Below are 19,540 nucleotides of genomic sequence, written 5' to 3'. Positions count from 1 at the left end.
ATTTTTTTTGGATCATGTTGAATTTATGTGATACTTGTAGTGAAACTTATGTTTAGGACTATCAACATAAAATCAATGGTCACGACAGCAAAGCAGGCGAGACATTTCAGAGTGTGCACTCTTGTTTAATATTGGGGTTGTTTTCGGTACACTTTTTTAGGCGCATATATTATTTTTATATTGTGTACAGTATCGTTTTGGTTTTTTTTATAAAGATTCAGCGCCCTCGTAAGAAATTCGTTGACTAATATCTGAGGGTAGGAATGTCCTTTATCAAATTATCTTCAAGCGTCAAACGTCCGTTTTTTTCGCTATCGTTAGCGTCAACTGAGCCTTAATTTCTTATCGTTATTAATTTTTTCAAATCTCTTTTTGTAGCTACCGTTAGCGTTAAATGGGGTAAAATGTGTATCTTTAACGTTATTTTAACAAATAATTTACCGTTATTCGTCATATGGGATACCCCATAATCCTACCCTCATATCTAGACGTGTTTTTACATGTTCAAACTGCTTTCCGGTTTCTGTAGTTGGTTGCACCCAGTTATATATTACCCTTTTTGCCATTTAGAATAAACACTACAATTTTCACATTATCATATTATTCATTTTCCTTCGCAAATTCATAATGCTGAATGTCTTTTCGGATGCCGAAAAAGCAACATCACAACTTCTGCAAAACTGGACATAGGTACGAAATTGGAACCGGTATTTTAGACAGTCCCCAAAAGAGTCTTCCCATCATGCAATTTCCAAAATGGGTCTAGTTTGTTGATTTTTTTTTCTTCGCCAAATCTAAACTTGAAATTTCAAGGTGTTGAAATCATTTCACTTGCAATGAATTAAGAAACGAAATGACGCTAACGGCTGTTGTCAGCAGATATATACGCAAATATCTATTTTCCCAAGAACTCGTCTTAACTTGCATATTCCTGCTCATTTTATATCAGTCGGTATTCCACGTCAAACCAATATGGCGATATCTGCGGCGAACCAAGCTAAATATTCAGTTACGTTGGCAAGGACAGTACAACTCTTCAAAGGTGCATACATTTGCATATACTAATTATATTTTAGATGAAAATCGAGAGGACTTATTTGCCATATTATATATTTAAAACTAAGGATCATTAATCAGGATGGGGAGGATCCTCATAAAATTTTGGGTACTATCCTCATTTATGGGTATTATTAATCCCTTTTGGTATTCTGAGTCCGAGAGATTTTCTGATTTGGCCACCTCTGAAAATCACTCCGGACTCAGAAACTCAAAAGGGATTAGGGTATTATATGCCATAACAGGTATCAATTTTCAGTGATAAAAATATAAACTTTGGATTTACAGATATATTCTGTCATGGTGCAAACATTCAGTTAAAGGACAACATTTTGCCTAAAGACACCATGACTGAAATATCAGGATAAAAGTTAACAGCCTTCAAAAAGAAGGATTTTTGGAGGAAATTATCATTGTATAATATTCAGTTCTCATTTGAACTGTGGTCTTAAAGGGGAAAATGTTGCCATTTATATGAATATTTGAACCAACAGCTATTAGGATGAAATAAAAAATTTGATTTTGTATCACTGTAAATTGATACCTGATTTTGGGTATAATATCCTCAATCCTCAATCTTAAGGCCTGTTGGCACGAATTTTCCCAATGTGCAGGTTTTCTCTTTGGTGCGTTTTTCTCGGCGTATTTTCTTCTCTGTGCTTTAGTATGCGCTGGTTAAGATTGGGATTGAGGAAAAGCATTATCAAATCTGCCTGTTCTGTCAATGTAATGTGCCACTGTTTGTAGTTTGGCTTTTGTCTCTTCGGTGTTCTCGCCGTCTAGTCTCGTTAGCATAGTAGCTAAATTCAGGTTTCTGATCCCGACCTCTTTGGATATTTGTTGTAACATATCTGCTCGTTCTTTCTCATAGCAGGGACACTCCAGAAGGAAATGGTGAGGTGTTTCAGGTGCTCCACAGTTCCATGATTCTATGCCGTTGGTTTGGCCTACTCGGTTCTTGTAGTAGTTGAGTTCTGTATAGCCAGTTCTTAGTTGGGCGAATATACTGAAATGTCTTTTAGTGGGAAAATCATACATAATTGAGTGTTTCGTAGTTGTTATTTTTTCGTAAAGGTCCCTGCCTCTCTCAGATATTTCCCATCTTCTCTGCCATTTTTCTCCTGTACTTTTATAGGCTGCCTGTTTGACGTCCTGTAGTGTTATGACGTTATTTTCCGGTGGTAGTTCTTTTGCTTCCTGTGCTGCTGTTTTTGCAAGGATGTCAGCCTCGTCATTGCCAGCTATATTGGCATGTCCTGGTGTCCATGATATGATTACATTTAGTCCTTTTTGCCTAAGATGCTCAATGTTTTCTTTTATTTCTCTTATTACGGAGATGTAGCTATTTGGGGCCCAGTTCAGTGTTAGTAATCCCACGGCGCTTTGACTGTCAGAGAAAATTTTTATTTTTTGTATTGTGTTGTACATATTTTCTGTAATGCAGTATTCAAGGACCATGAGAATCGCTATGAGTTCCGCCAGGAGGATGGATCCTCTTTGTGCCACAGGTCTGTGTAGTCTTGCAGCAGGTTTAATGTGTTCAGCATAAATAATTGCTCCTGCTCCACAGGGTCCTGGGTTCCCTAAGCATGATCCATCTGTGAACGATATTGCTTGTTCTTGTGCGCAATCTCCCATGAGTTGGTTAATGGTTTCCTGGCAAAGTTCTTGTTGCTCACTTGTCCTTGATTTTGAGTTGCCTAGTCGACTCCAATATGAAGGTTTTGATTGGGTCATTTGAGTTTCTCCCAGTCTGTAGGTAAACTCAGGTTCTATGAGATTGATGTTAATACCCATAAGATACACATGTAGTACCCATTTATGAGGGTCTTCCCCAACCTGTTAAACATTTATTTTACAGGTTGGGGACAATCACCCAAATTATGGGATCCTATAAATATACTACACAAAATATATTTTTGGGGGATTCAATGAAAAATATTTCAAATTATTAAGTGCAAATGAATATGTTTATGATTTTTATCCCTTGGAAGATGCTGTTTTTCAGAGGAAGAAATTATCTTTTTCTGGAAAAGTCGCTTATCAAAAGTTGCTACTATTGATCTAACAAACGCACTTTCCAAGGACCATTAAAAAAATCTTTTCAGAAATAAAGATATATAAAAAAAAACTCTGGTACACAAACAAAATGTATATAAGCTCAATCAAGTCAACTTTTTAATAAAATTGATAATACATGTGTGTATGTCATTAATATTAATACATTGTATATCCATACATTAGGGACAAAGAAAGGATAATCTTTAATTTATTGAATAGTAACTTTTTGATATGCTTTAAAATAGTGAAAGATTAATCATTGTTAATGGTTCAGTTTTCTGTCAAACTATAGGAACTATTTGCCTAGTACAGTGCAGTCTGTTGTATCTGCGCACCAAAGACTTTTGGCTTCACTTTGGTAAACTCATAAAACCAATAATCAGATAATAAATTGTGAACAAATTCATGACATACTTTAATTACATGAAATCTTCTCAATGATTTCACGCTTAAGATTTTATGAAATGTGTGTCCAAAATTTAGGAAACCCCTATTTTGACAGGTCTTCAAATGTATGGTGATTTTGTGCATGCCTTCTAAAAATTGCTAATTTTGAATAAAGGATGGATTTTATACTATGAAATACAGTCAAGTTTGAAGCAAACAGACTGCCAATGATGCAGAGCAAAAGTTTTTTCAGTTTGATAAAATTTCCTATAAAATGAAACCAATTTTTTCTAATGATGTCAAAATTCTTATGGAATATGGTTAATCATGGGATTGCAATTATAAATTTATGCTTGAACTTATCAATCAATTAATCTTTTCTATCCCTTTGGAAGACTAAAACAAATACAAGAACGATTCTATATGTAACATTGCTGGTTTTGGCGCATAATCTAAAAATATCTTGATCCGGGAATAAAAATACCTTCTTATGACAGTCTGTTAACATTAAAACTTTCAGTCTGTTTGATAAGACTGTCGTACAAGTGAGAGGTTTAGCGCTATAAAACCAGGTTCAATCCACCATTTTCTACATTTGAAAATGCCTGTACCAAGTCAGGAATATGACAGTTGTTGTCCATTCGTTTGATGTGTTTTGTCATTTGATTTTGCCATGTGATTAGGGACTTTCCGATTGAATTTTCCTCGGAGTTCAGTATTTTTGTGATTTTACTTTTTTTTCATCAGTTTTAAGAGATTCAGTAAAAGGAATTGATCTAAGATCATTATAAACATGACAATGTTAAATAACATGATTTTCATCTTCAATAATATATTAAAACAATATTTATAAAAGAAACATCTCTCTTCCAACTTCCGGTCTCAAATTTTCATACATTTTGAACCTCCCAGTTTCCAGCCCAATAAGTGGCCATGCCACTCACATAAAAAATAAGAAAAAGCACTTTTATTACTAAAAGACATCAACAGTGTACAAAGGTTTCAACAACATAATCTTGTTAAAAAATATAAGATCTCATTTTGTTCCACCCATTAACCCGCCTGGAAGAGGATGAATAATACATGTAATGGTTTTCCATTCTTCAATATATTGATCAAACACTCTTGAGCGCTCACAAACATGTTTAACCCCGCCACATTATGTGCCTGTCCCAAGTCAGGAGCCCGTAGTTTTAGTGGTTGTCATTGGTTCATGTCTGTCATAATTGTTTTTTCGTAAATTGTTTTGTTTTGAATAAGGCTGTTAGTTTTCTCAATTGAATTGTTTCATATATTTCATGTCGGAGCCTTTTATGGCCGACTATACATATGGGTTTTTCTCATTGTTGAAGGCCCTACGGTTGTCTAATTGCTTGCATCCACTTTATTTGAACTTTGGTGGATAGTTGTCTCTTTGACAATCATACCACATCTCCTTATTTTTATATTGACATGACTGTATCAACCAATTAATTATTACTGCCAATGGTATTTATTAACAGTAGTGTAGGTATTGCAAAATTTAACTAGCTCTTGTTCAATGAACTGTTTATAACTATGAAATTCCATTTTTTAACAATTACACATGTATGAAAACGACTGACAGCTTCTTATGTAAAACATTTAAAAATCCAATTTTTTTTTATTTTGCCAAGACATATGATTTTAAATCTGATTAATCTTCTTTTGGTTAAACCAGTTCATAAAAAGTGTTGTAACTTTTTAGCTCACCGGGGCCCAAAGGGCCCCATGTGAGCTTATGCCATCACTTGGCATCTGCCGTCGTCTGTCGTCGTAAACTATTTAAAAAATCTTCTCCTCTGAAACTACTGGGCCAATTACCTTCAACTTTAACTAAATGTTCCTTAGGGTATCTAGTTTATAAATTGTATCCGAAGTTTTGATCCAGCGACAAACATGGCCGCCATGGCTAAAAATAGAACATAGGGGTCATATGCAGTTTTTGGCTTATATCTCAAAAACTAAAGCTTTTAGAGCAAATGTGACGGGGTAAAATTGTTTAATTGGTCAAGATCTATCAGCTCTGAAATTTTCAGACGAATCGAACAACCCATTGTTGGGTTGCTGCCACCGAATTGGTAGTTATAACAAAATTTTGCAGTTTTTTGTTATTATTTTGAATATTATTATAGATATATAGAAACTGTAAGCAGCAATAATGTTCAGCAAAGTAAGATCTACAAAAAAGTTAAAATGACCAAAATTGTCAATTGACCCCTTAAGGAGTTATTGCCCTTTAAAGACAATTTTACACAATTTGTTCATCCAAGTTTGCTAACATTTAAAAAATCTTCTCCTCTGAAACTACTGGGCCAATTACCTTCAAACTTTAAAATGTTCCTTAGGGTATCTTGTTTATAAATTGTATCCGAAGTTTGTATCCATCGACAAACATGGCTGCCATGGCTAAAAATAGAACATAAGGGTCAAATACAGTTTTTGGCTTATATCTCAAAAACAAAATCTTTTAGAGCAAATGTGACGGGGTAAAATTGTTTAATTGGTCAAGATCTATTGGCCCTGAAATTTTCAGACGATTCGAACAACCCATTGTTGGGTTGCTGCCACCGAATTGGTAGTTTTAACAAAATTTTGCAGTTTTTTGTTATTATTTTGAATATTATTATAGATATATATAAACTGTAAGCAGCAATAATGTTCAGCAAAGTGAGATCTACGAAAAAGTAAAAATGACCATAATTGTCAATTGACACCTTAAGGAGTTATTGCCCTTTAAAGACAAATTTACACAATTTGTTCAAGTTTGCTAACATTTAAAAATCTTCTCCTCTGAAACTACTGGGCCAATTACCTTCAAACTTTAAATAAATGTTCCTTAGGGTATCTTGTTTATAAATTGTATCCGAAGTTTGTATCCATCGACAAACATGGCCGCCATGGCTAAAAATAGAACATAAGGGTCAAATACAGTTTTTGGCTTATATCTCAAAAACTAAATCTTTTAGAGCATATGTGACGGGGTAAAATTGTTTAATTGGTCAAGATCTAATGGCCCTGAAATTTTCAGACGATTCGAACAACCCATTGTTGGGTTGCTGCCACCGAATTGGTAGTTTTAACAAAATTTTGCAGTTTTTTGTTATTATTTTGAATATTATTATAGATATATATAAACTGTAAGCAGCAATAATGTTCAGCAAAGTAAGATCTACGAAAAAGTTAATATGACCATAATTGTCAATTGACTCCTTAAGGAGTAATTGCCCTTTAAAGACAATTTTACACAATTTGTTCATCAAGTTTGCTAACATTTAAAAATCTTCTCCTCTGAAACTACTGGGCCAATTACCTTCAAACTTTAAATAAATGTTCCTTAGGGTATCTTGTTTATAAATTGTATCCGAAGTTTGTATCCATCGACAAACATGGCCGCCATGGCTAAAAATAGAACATAAGGGTCAAATGCAGTTTTTGGCTTATATCTCAAAAACTAAATCTTTTAGAGCAAATGTGAAGGGGTAAAATTGTTTAATTGGTCAAGATCTATTGGCCCTGAAATTTTCAGACGATTCGAACAACCCATTGTTGGGTTGCTGCCACCGAATTGGTAGTTTTAACAAAATTTTGCAGTTTTTTGTTATTATTTTGAATATTATTATAGATATATATAAACTGTAAGCAGCAATAATGTTCAGCAAAGTAAGATCTACGAAAAAGTTAATATGACCATAATTGTCAATTGACTCCTTAAGGAGTTATTGCCCTTTAAAGACAATTTTACACAATTTGTTCATCAAGTTTGCTAACATTTAAAAATCTTCTCCTCTGAAACTACTGGGCCAATTACCTTCAAACTTTGAATAAATGTTCCTTAGGGTATCTTGTTTATAAATTGTATCCGAAGTTTGTATCCATCGACAAACATGGCCGCCATGGCTAAAAATAGAACATAAGGGTCAAATACAGTTTTTGGCTTATATCTCAAAAACTAAATCTTTAAGAGCATATGTGACGGGGTAAAATTGTTTAATTGGTCAAGATCTAATGGCCCTGAAATTTTCAGACGATTCGAACAACCCATTTTGGGTTGCTGCCACCGAATTGGTAGTTTTAACAAAATTTTGCAGTTTTTTGTTATTATTTTGAATATTATTATAGATATATGTAAACTGTAAGCAGCAATAATGTTCAGCAAAGTAAGATCTACGAAAATGTTAATATGACCATAATTGTCAATTGACTCCTTAAGGAGTTATTGCCCTTTAAAGACAATTTTACACAATTTGTTCATCAAGTTTGCTAACATTTAAAAATCTTCTCCTCTGAAACTACTGGGCCAATTACCTTCAAACTTTAAATAAATGTTCCTTAGGGTATCTTGTTTATAAATTGTATCCGAAGTTTGTATCCATCGACAAACATGGCCACCATGGCTAAAAATAGAACATAAGGGTCAAATGCAGTTTTTGGCTTATATCTCAAAAACTAAATCTTTTAGAGCAAATGTGAAGGGGTAAAATTGTTTAATTGGTCAAGATCTATTGGCCCTGAAATTTTCAGACGATTCGAACAACCCATTGTTGGGTTGCTGCCACCGAATTGGTAGTTTTAACAAAATTTTGCAGTTTTTTGTTATTATTTTGAATATTATTATAGATATATATAAACTGTAAGCAGCAATAATGTTCAGCAAAGTAAGATCTACGAAAAAGTTAATATGACCATAATTGTCAATTGACTCCTTAAGGAGTTATTGCCCTTTAAAGACAATTTTACACAATTTGTTCATCAAGTTTGCTAACATTTAAAAATCTTCTCCTCTGAAACTACTGGGCCAATTACCTTCAAACTTTAAATAAATGTTCCTTAGGGTATCTTGTTTATAAATTGTATCCGAAGTTTGTATCCATCAACAAACATGGCTGCAATGGCTAAAAATAGAACATAAGGGTCAAATGCAGTTTTTGGCTTATGTCTCAAAAACTAAATCTTTTAGAGCAAATGTGAAGGGGTAAAATTGTTTAATTGGTCAAGATCTATTGGCCCTGAAATTTTCAGACGATTCGAACAACCCATTGTTGGGTTGCTGCCACCGAATTGGTAGTTTTAACAAAATTTTGCAGTTTTTATACGACCGCAAAAATTAAAAAATTTTTAGTCGTATATTGGTATGGCGTCGGCGTCGTCTGAAGACACATTGGTTTTCGCACTCTAACTTTAGTTTAAGTGAATGGATCTCCATGAAATTTTACCATAAGGTTCAATACCACGAAAGGAAGGTTGGGATTGATTTTGGGGGTTATGGTACCAACAGTTAAGGAATTGGGGGCCAAAAAGGGGCCAAAAATAAGCATTTTTGTAACTTCCAGACAATAACTTGTGTGTAAGTGTATGGATCTCTCTGACATTGTACCACAAGGTTCCATATCACAAAAGGAAGGCTGTAATTGATTTTGGGGGTAATTGCCTCAAAATTTTAGGAATTAGGGGCCAAAAAAGGGGCAAAAAACAAGCATTTTTCTAGTTTCATGACAATAACCTGTGTGTAAGTGTTTGGATATTTCTGAAATTGTACTACAAGGTTCCATATCACAAAGGGAAAGCTGGAATTGAGTTTGGGGGTAATTGCCCGAAACGTTTAGGAATTGGGGGCCAAAAATAAGCATTTTTCTAGTTTCCAGACAATAACTTGTGTTCAAGTGTATGGATCTCTCTGAAATTGTACTGCAAGGTACCATACCACAAAGGGAAGGCTGGGATTGAGTTTGGGGGTGATGAATCATAAGGGGGTTCAAAAAATTTGGGGGGGGATTTTTTTTTTTTCTTTTTTTCCTTTTTTTTTCTTTTAAAATTTTCCATTTTAAGTTGGTTATTTCTGATTTATATTTAAAAGCAAATAATAATGATATGGTAGGAGATAAACACCAAACAGGATGTGTAAATTATTTTATAATAAGTATTGTGCAATAGCAAGAAATTTTCAATTGCACAGTATTGCACAATAGCAAGAAATCTTCAATTGCACAGTATTGCGCAATAGCAAGAAATCTTCAATTGCACAGTATTGCGCAATAGCAAGAAATATCCATTGGCACAATATTGCGCAATAGCAAGAAATTGTCAATTGTACAGTATTGCGCAATAGCAAGAAATATTCAATTGCACAGTATTGTGCAAAAGAAGATACTTCGTATAAATTGCTTATTTCTTGATCAATTTCAATGGGGTTTTATTCTTGAATTCTTGGGGTTCTTTAATATGCTGAATCTAACCGTACATTAAGTTTTTGGATTTTGGGCCCCGTTTTTAAATTGGTCCACATTGAGGTCCAAAGGGTCCAAAATTTAACTTTGTTTGATTTCATCAAAAATTGAATTATTGGGGTTCTTTGATATGCCGAATCTAACCGTGTATTTAGATTCTTAATTTTTGGTTCCGTTTTCAAATTGATCTACATTAAGGTCCAAAGGGTCCAAAATTAAACTTAGTTTGATTTTAACAAAAATTGAATTTTTAGGGTTCTTTGATATGCTGAATCTAAACATGTATTTAGATTTTTGATTATGGGCCCAGTTTTCAAGTTGGTCCAAATCGGGGTCCAAAATTAAACTTTGTTTGATTTCAACAAAAATTGAATATATTGGGTTCTTTGATATGCTGAATCTAACCATGTATTTGGATTTTTTATTTTTGGGCCACGTTATCAACTTTGTCCACATTGAGGTCAAAAGGGTCCAAAATTAAACTTTGTTTGATTTCATCAAAAATTGAATTCTTGGGGTTCTTTGATATGCTGAATCTAACCATGTATTTAGATTTTGGATATTGGACCATAATAGGTGAATGTCCAATTTAAAATTTTTAAGTTCTTAGACCACATTCATTCTGTGTCAGAAACCTATGCTGTGTCAAATATTTAATCACAATCCAAATTCAGAGCTGTATCAAGCTTGAATGTTGTGTCCATACTTGCCCCAACTGTTCAGGGTTCGACCTCTGCGGTCGTATCAAGCTGCGCCCTGCGGAGCATTTTATTTGTTATTATTTTGAAAATTATTATAGATATATATAAACTGTAAGCAGCAATAATGTTCAGCAAAGTAAGATCTACGAAAAAGTTAATATGACCATAATTGTCAATTGACTCCTTAAGGAGTTATTGCCCTTTAAAGACAATTTTACACAATTTGTTCATCAAGTTTGCTAACATTTAAAAATCTTCTCCTCTGAAACTACTGGGCCAATTACCTTCAAACTTTAAATAAATGTTCCTTAGGGTATCTTGTTTATAAATTGTATCCGAAGTTTGTATCCATCGACAAACATGGCCGCCATGGCTAAAAATAGAACATAAGGGTCAAATGCAGTTTTTGGCTTATATCTCAAAAACTAAATCTTTTAGAGCAAATGTGATATGGGGTAAAATTGTTTTAATTGGTCAAGATCTATCGGCCCTGAAATTATCAGATGAATCGAACAACCCATTGTTGGGTTGCTGCCACCGAATTGGTAGTTTTAACAAAATTTTGCAGTTTTTTGTTATTATTTTGAATATTATTATAGATATATATAAACTGTAAGCAGCAATAATGTTCAGCAAAGTAAGATCTACTAAAAAGTTAATATGACCAAAATTGTCAATTGACCCCTAAAGGAGTTATTGCCCTTTAAAGACAATTTTACACAATTTGTTCATCAAGTTTGCTAACATTTAATAATCTTCTCCTCTGAAATACAGGTGAGTGATTCAGGCTCTTGAGAGCCTCTTGTTTATGATTGTAAATGTAGTAAAATGTGACCTTAAATGACAACTTGACTTTACGTATGTTTTACTCATCTACAATGTATTTTTAGTAGTAAAACACTGTTTGAAAAAAAGTATTCTAATCAGTTTGTGCTGATCTGAGATTTTCATATTTTAACATTTAAAACAGTCCAAATGAAATAAGATAAGCCATTCAAATATATAAAACATCTCCTATAGGATAGAAATTTACAATGCATACACTTCAGATGTCAAGATTAAATATTCATTTTAATATTTATTCAAGGGAAAATTTTTCATTTGATAGGTGCAGGATTCTCATCTGTTGAATTCAAGTGGAGAAAATGATGTTTGGGAAACAAAAAAAGGCAATGCAGCCGTTTATGCTATTCAAGGGAGGCGCCCCCATATGGAGGACCGGTTTAGCATAGTTTATGATTTAGAACATACTAAATCTTCAATCTATGGAATATTTGATGGACATGGTGGAGAGGTATTTATAACATTAACAAAGAATACGTTGACAGAGACTGTACATTGTATGTCTTTTCAGTTCTTTGTGTCCTTTTTTGCTGTCTCATTGATGTTCAGCCAACATTTCCTAAACTGACATTCCTGTTGTAGATGTGTATTAAAACATGTTTAGTCTTCCTCGTACATTAAGTGTTTTTATTTACACTTATTTTACAATATAAACAATATGAGATCTTCTAGGAATAAAAAGTTTCCTTTTAATGTAAATTCATTCATTAGGTGTGCTCATTTAACTCAATGATTACAAATATTATTTCTATTAATTATACTCCTTCTATTTGTAGTCGCCACCATTCATCAATGGAAGAATAAAATATGGTTTTAATTTATGCACACAGCTCCTCCAGTCTTTCCACAAGTGATATTGATCACTTTGATTTGTTTTGCATTTTGAACTGGATAATGATGAAATGAAATTGTTTATGAAATTTTATACCCCCATTTCTGAAGGAAGAGGGTATATTGAACATGTGTATATGTGTCTACCTCTCTGTCAACCAGTAGAATTTTTTTTTCATTTTTCTCAAAAACTACAAATCCGAGCTTCCTGAAATTTGGTATGAATCATCATGTAAATGCTATACTGAGTGATGCCTATTGACATATGTTGCTCATCAACTTCCTTTTACTAAATACTTACTGGTATATATTCTAAAAGATAATGGTCATTTATGAAATTTTTGTCCATTTTTCTCAGGAACTACATATAAGAGCTTTTTGATATCAAGCTTTATGTGAGAATGGTATTTGATGTGATGCATTTGGACACCCATCATCACTTATCAACTTCCTGTTTACTGAATACTTATAGCAAGGGTATCATAAGTGAGCAAAACATTACAGAACATCTGGTTTGTTCTGAGGTTTTTAGTATGCAGCAAACTTTATTTAGAAGACATTGTAAAAACTTTTCTGTTTTGTAGTTTGCATCAGAATTTATCCAGAAGATATTGTAAAAACTTTTGTGTTTTGTAGTTTGCAGCAGACTTTGTGGAGAAGACATTGTTTAAGAAGATGATGATAAGATTACTGAAATCTTCTCTAGATCACAGTCAAGTCAACATATCGCAAATGATAATGCAGGAGATGTTAGATGTTGATGATCAGCTACTCAAGGTCACAAGGTCAAACATGGACATATCAGGTATGTTGATCATCAGCTACTTATGGTCGCAAGATCAAACATGGATGCATCAGGTATGTCGATGATCAATTCTGGAAGTCACAAGGTCAAACATGGACATATCAGGTATGTTGATCATCAGCTACTTATGGTCGCAAGATCAAACATGGATGTATCAGGTATGTCGATGATCAATTCTGGAAGTCACAAGATAAAAAATAGACATATCAGGTGAGTTAATGATCAGTTATTGAAGGTCACAAGTTCAAAATGGAAATATCATGTAAGTTATTGATCAATTACTGAAGGTCACAAGGTCAAACATGGACTTATGAGGTAAATTGTTGATCATTTACTGAATATCACAAGGTCAAACATGGATGTATCAGGTATGTTGATGATCAATTTCTGGAAGTCACAAGGTCAAACATAAACATATCAGGTGAGTTAATGATCAGTTATTGAAGGTCACAAGGTCTAAATGGTAATATCATGTAAGTTATTGATCAGCTACTGAAGGTCACAAGGTCAAACATAAACATATGAAGTAAGTTGTATATCATTTACTGAATATCACATGGTCAAACATGGACATATCAGGTAGGTTGATGATAGGTTATGTGGGTCACTCAGTAGTAATTGGGAAATATTACAGGAAATATCAACTTCTAAAAACGAAAAAGTCTATGATCTTATAGCATTTTTTTCTTGACCAGTTAATAAGAGCTCATACTCTACAAAAGCGGTCTACTTTACACTTGTAACTTAAATGAGAATAAAACAGCAGTAGGACTAACAACTAGCATATCCATTGACACCAAATGCAGAAATACTAAAACTTATGAAGTACCCTAAGAATTAACATCATATGTATATTTACTCTATATACATTTGGTAACATTCAAAGAAAACTGAGTAGTAATAATGGAGTCATGTGAACGCACACACACCTAGTCACCCCTCACCCATTTATCCGAAGTGAACGACTCAGAATGACATAAGTCAATTCTGGAAAGTGTCCTGTTGCATCAAGAAATGACTTTTGTCAAAGTAAAGGAACAGAGAGAATGATCTAGTTTAAATCAGTTAGTTTTGATTTTCGGAAACTCCTAAGAAAAATTCTGGTCATTTGAAGGAAGACAGGAACAAAATGTTTGACAAATAAAGGTTTCTATAAATGTTCCATTGACATCAGTTCAGTTGTAGATAAGAGATATGTATACCATCTATCCTGGCCTACAGACATACACTAACCCACTCCCCCTTTTCCCTCACAAAATGCTCATACTCGAGTTGAAAAATTAAGTATATAATAAATACATTTAAAATAACTTTGTCATGGGATTTTGTGTTATTATTATAAAGGGTGATTGTTCAATGAATAACATTGATCCTTTCCATGTTTATTTCATAGCAAGAACTTTGAATCAAATAGAAAAAGTTCTGACTCAATTTGTTTTAATTAGAAGTTTTGACAATTAAGGAATGGTTTCCAGAATACCCTTGCTACCTCAATATAATGTCAAGTCTTCTTATAACCTACATGGAATAAGAAATTTTAAAAAATTAATAATATAAAGCATTGGTATTTGATCAGTTTAAGTATCACTATACCATATAAAAATAAGGAAATGTTTAATGATTGTCAATGAGACTATTATCCACCAGAGACCAAAGGATGAGAATGTAAACAACTATGTCAATGAGACTATTATTAGGGCCCCGCCGAATGGCTCTATATCTAGAGAACCGTTATGATTTCAAAGTTTATACTTGACATGTATATTAACCATCACCAGAGGGTGTGTCATAATGTATGTTCAACTTTCTAGGTCAAAGGTCAAGGTCAAAAAATTTGGTTTTAGTTGACAACCCCATGTCCTATGGTAAAGATCGTGTCCGCTCTATATTTTGAGAACCGTTATGATTTCAAAGTTTATACTTGATATGTATATTAACCAACACCAGAGGGTGTGTCATAATGTATGTTCAACTTCCTAGGTCAAAGGTCAAGGTCAAAAACTTTGGTTTTAGTTGACAACCCCATGTCCTATGGTAAAGATCGTGTCCGCTCTATATCTTGAGAACCGTTATGAGTTTAAAGTTTATACTTGATATGTATATAAACCAACACCAGAGGGTGTGTCATAATTTATGTACAACTTCCTAGGTGAAAGGTCAAGGTCAAAAACTTTGGTTTCATTTGACAACCCCATGTCCAATGATAAAGATACAAATTTTTTACCACACATTATTCACAGCGGGGCCCACAGAGATGGCTCCCATCTCAATGATATCTAGTTCTCCAGAGACCATAGGATGAGAATGTAAACAACTATGTCAATGAGACTATTATCCACCAGAGACCATAGGATGAGAATGTAAACAACTATGTCAATGAGACTATTATCCACCAGAGACCATAGGATGAGAATGTAAACAACTATGTCAATGAGACTAGACACTTTTAAAGCATTTTTTATGTCACAATTTTTCATTGGCTAAAAGTTACCATCAAATCCACAGTTGACCTGTCGTAACTAACTAGTGTCCATTGTCAACAAAAATAGAAAATGCCTAACTGTGAAAATAAGTTGGTTAACAGTAAACTAATTTTAGAAAAATGTTCATTATCGTTAGCAAATATTCACCAATATTTTATGTGATATAATTGACAGGAACAACAGCTGTTTTAGCATTGGTACAAGATGGAACATTGACAGTAGCTAATGTTGGCGACTCCAGGGGTGTACTGTGTGACAAAGCAGGACAAGCTGTGCCAGTATCATTTGATCATAAACCACATTTGGTAATTAAAATCTTGTATTTGTATTTTGGTTCTCTAGTCTCCAAGCAGTGAAATAATTATAAATTGTTTTGCTTTATTGAAATGTCAATGTCTTGTGTGTCTGAATGGCCTCTGTTTTATTTACTTCATTCTAAGATTACAAAATATAATTTACGAGGATGGAAGTTTAATATTTCTAAATGGTCTATTTTGAAGATACATGTACACAACACTAATAAATATCACATTTGTTTCTGGCATAGGTTAAACATTATTATTTGTACGTTGTTCAGAAACATTTTGATAACTTTTAATGTGAGCATTCATGTCTTACTAACACATTTAGTTCTATTAACACATATTTGTTTTACAGGTACAGGAAAGACAGAGAATCAGAAATGCTGGAGGGTTTATCAGTTTCAATGGAGTCTGGAGAGTAGCTGGTATACTTGCCATGTCCAGAGCCTTAGGAGACTATCCACTAAAAGATAAAAACCTTGTGATAGCTAATCCTGATATTTTGACTTTTAACATTAGTGACCTTCAGCCTCCATTTATGATCTTAGCAACAGATGGATTGTGGGATGTGTTCTCTAATCAAGAAGCTGTTGATTATATCAGTGAACGATTACATGAACCTCATTATGGTGCCAAGAGTTTAGTCCTTCAGGCCTACTACAGAGGGTCTCTAGACAATATTTCTGTCCTGGTTGTTAACTTTAAAGAAAAAAAATCAGCTTCATTTGATAAACAACCTAATCGGTGATAACAACATATTATTTAGGAATCTGTTTAAGGGAAAGGGTTAACAGATTTTTTTATATAAAAGGTGATAAGTACTTTAAATCAGTTGTTGTAATTAACCTAGTTTAAGATATCTATTTTTGAATAATAATTTTTAAATGACAAAGGTTGAGGTATAAACTGTCTCAAAGGTTGAAGTATAAACTGCCAGTGCTTCTTGGTCTACACCAAGGATCTGGAATTTTTTAACACAATTTCAGTCATTTTGAGATAACTTAAAAGTTGGACCCCTTTTTCAACTGTCGAAATTATTCACACTAGATTTATAGCATCAACGAACTTGTGTTGACTGTTTACTTCATGAATTTTCTTACCGTTTTTTCTAAAAACATAAAAGAACAGTTAATGGAATGCAACAGCTTAAAATTGAAATGATTTTAATGACTCAAAATGGTGAATTTCTCATACATTGCTAACGTTTCTTTTGATTTTGCAGATGAAATTAAAATCGGAAGCTTCATGACAATGTTAAAGTACGAGTAATTCCAGATTCATTTCTGGGATTCGTTCTCTTTATCAAATTGACCGGAAATCATGGGATATTTAATTTTATTACCTTTAAATGTGTTGATTATAACAGATAATAGTTGCATTCGTTTAATTTAGCATGAAATCATTTTGTATTTTACGATTAAGTGTCTAATCTGATGAAGACAATTTCACGCAAGCGTATTACATTGTTGATAAAGCACACGTTTGACTCGTGAAAAATTACTTCTTTCTACGTAAATTAAATCAAGTTTTAATTTTTACAATCAGAATTGCCAATTATCTTTGCTGAAAAGTAATTAAATAATGAGAAAGTTGTCATAGAATTTTAATTTCTTTATAATATTAGTTCTGGGCTTGTGATCACTCTCAGGTGTGAATTAAAAAAACAGGTAAAAAGTTATTAGCGATCATTAGCCAATATTTCCCGGAGGCATTAATATGTTTATTGGGAGGGCCCTCAGGATTATCATACTATAATGGAGGGGCAGATTTCTTATAGGAAAGGGATTACAAAAGTGCAAAATGGCGATAATGAAACCCGATCTCAATGAAATGACCGAAATTATTTCTGTAAAAAAAATTAATTTGTCCTAAATCCCAATCTGCCGTTTAGGACATGACTGGCAAATATGACTGTTTCCGGACCCTTGGTCTACATCCATTAGATGTATCATTTTCTTACAATAGAGTAATGTAGCAGGGATCCAGTAGGAAATTATAGTACATAAAATCAGTACATGGTACAGTAAGTCAGTAACCTATATTACATGTACTGTCATACTATTCTATTGTTACAGTAAACAAATCTTGAATGCCGTTCAACAGCAAAATCCAATGTACATGGGTACAAGGCTAATTTTTTTATCTCCTTCAAAAATTGCAACAATGGTATCCACTGTTTTGATGGAGAGATAACCTAAATGCATGTGATGTAGACATATTTAATATTCAAGGGATAAGTAAGATAATTACGGTTAACCTCCAAAATTTGAAAATTTTATATCACAAGTTTGATTCACAAATATATTTTTCATAAAAAGAAGCATGCTTGAATGATAAATCCTAAAATTGACTCACTACAACAAGAAGTAATAAATAGGGTACATCTAAAAGAAGAGAGGTAAAGAGATGTAAATATGATTTAAGGATTTAAATTTGATTTTCTTTTGTCCACAGTATATTGGAAAATACATGTTAAGGGAAAATGTTAAAGTTAAATCATCTGATTCTCCATCTTTTAAATGGTAAGATTTTTAGTAACTTATATTGGTTTTGTTTTCAGTTACATTCCAAAAAAAAGCAACCTGTGTCTAGTTACTATTGTTATACTAATCATTCCAGTCAATAAATCAACAGGAATATGTTTTGTTTTCTATTATTCTGCTGTTTTCACAATGAATGAGTTTTCTTTTTATATATAGCTAGAATTGGGGAGTATTTGTCTTGAAACAAAATTTTTTCTGATTTTTAATGTACAACATAAATAATGTGTATGTTTTTAATGTACAACATAAATAATGTGTATGTTTTTAATGTACAACATAAATAATGTGTATGTTTTTAATGTACAACATTGATAATGTGTATGTTTTTAATGTATTAACATTTGTATACAACTCAGGTTTAATTAGACTAACTGGTTGTGAAGGAATGTGATAAACTAAATATGAATTGGAAATAATATAAAAATAAGGAGATATGCCCACAGAGGTATTGCCATCAATGACATATATATACAATGTATATGAATAAGGGAATGTTGTAGGATTGCCAATGAGGCAGCTAGCCACCTAAGACATAATTATAAAAGTGAACAAATCTGAATTTTAATTTAAATTCACTTTAATACAAAAAGGAAAAAATAACAAACAAATAAAACGTTTCACCGGGAATATTAAACCTTACAGTCAGTGAGTTGTTAAAGCAGATTCTCACATTTTACACATACTGCAGTCTGTCACTACGTATTTGGAATATAATACAAAAACTGGAGAAATTAAAGAACCTTAGTGAGCGCGCTCACATACCCCACGTCCCCACATTGTCATTAGAGAAATAAAATAAGTGTAAGAAAAAAAAATTGAATCATAATTTCCTGTCAATATGCACATCTACATAGTATGTCCTTATTATCTACACAGTTTCATGAAATTCTGTTGAGTGGTTTGAGAGGAGTTGCGATGACAAAAGGTTGCAGTAGTATATTGGGCAAATAAGTTCAAAGGGGCGTTACTCCTGGAAAAAAATTGAATCGTAATTTCCTGTCGATATGCACATCTACGTAGTATGTCCTTATTATCTGAAAAGGTTTCATGAAATTCTGTTGAGTGGTTTGAGAGGAGTTGCGATGACAAAAGTTTGCAGTAGTATATTGGGCAAATAAGTTCAAAGGGGCGTAACTCCTGGAAAAAAAATTGAATCGTAATTTCCTGTCGATATGCACAACTACGTAGTATGTCCTTATTATCTGAAAAGGTTTCATGAAATTCTGTTGTGTGGTTTGAGAGGAGTTGCGATGACAAAAGGTTGCAGTAGTATATAAGGGCAA

The 19,540-nt window shown here is 33.1% G+C and overlaps 1 protein-coding gene across 1 annotated transcript; it reads left to right on the top strand.

The window, feature by feature from the left end:
- Nucleotides 1-753: 753 nt before the first annotated feature.
- LOC127737500 (protein phosphatase 1L-like) lies at nucleotides 754-18,355 on the top strand. The gene is made up of 5 exons (XM_052248289.1): nucleotides 754-1,042; nucleotides 11,559-11,744; nucleotides 12,761-12,929; nucleotides 15,587-15,717; nucleotides 16,070-18,355. The coding sequence occupies exons 1-5, from the start codon at nucleotides 854-856 to the stop codon at nucleotides 16,460-16,462; spliced, it is 1,068 nt and encodes a 355-aa protein (XP_052104249.1). The 5' UTR covers nucleotides 754-853; the 3' UTR covers nucleotides 16,463-18,355.
- Nucleotides 18,356-19,540: the final 1,185 nt, after the last annotated feature.

Source organism: Mytilus californianus, unplaced genomic scaffold (genome assembly GCF_021869535.1).
Source record: "Mytilus californianus isolate M0D057914Y unplaced genomic scaffold, xbMytCali1.0.p SCAF_4, whole genome shotgun sequence".
In the NCBI taxonomy this organism is placed as follows: Eukaryota; Metazoa; Mollusca; class Bivalvia; order Mytilida; family Mytilidae; genus Mytilus; species Mytilus californianus.
This window is presented reverse-complemented; position numbering and strand designations above follow the sequence as displayed.

What these genes read in the sequence shown, in the direction of transcription:
- LOC127737500 (XM_052248289.1), top strand. Translation starts at nt 854, where the DNA reads ATGACGCTAACGGCTGTTGTCAGCAGATATATACGCAAATATCTATTT. An exon ending in GACAGTACAACTCTTCAAAG is followed by an intron (nt 1,043 to 11,558) that starts GTGCATACATTT and finishes TTCATTTGATAG; the next exon opens with GTGCAGGATTCTCATCTGTT. An exon ending in TTGATCATAAACCACATTTG is followed by an intron (nt 15,718 to 16,069) that starts GTAATTAAAATC and finishes TTTGTTTTACAG; the next exon opens with GTACAGGAAAGACAGAGAAT.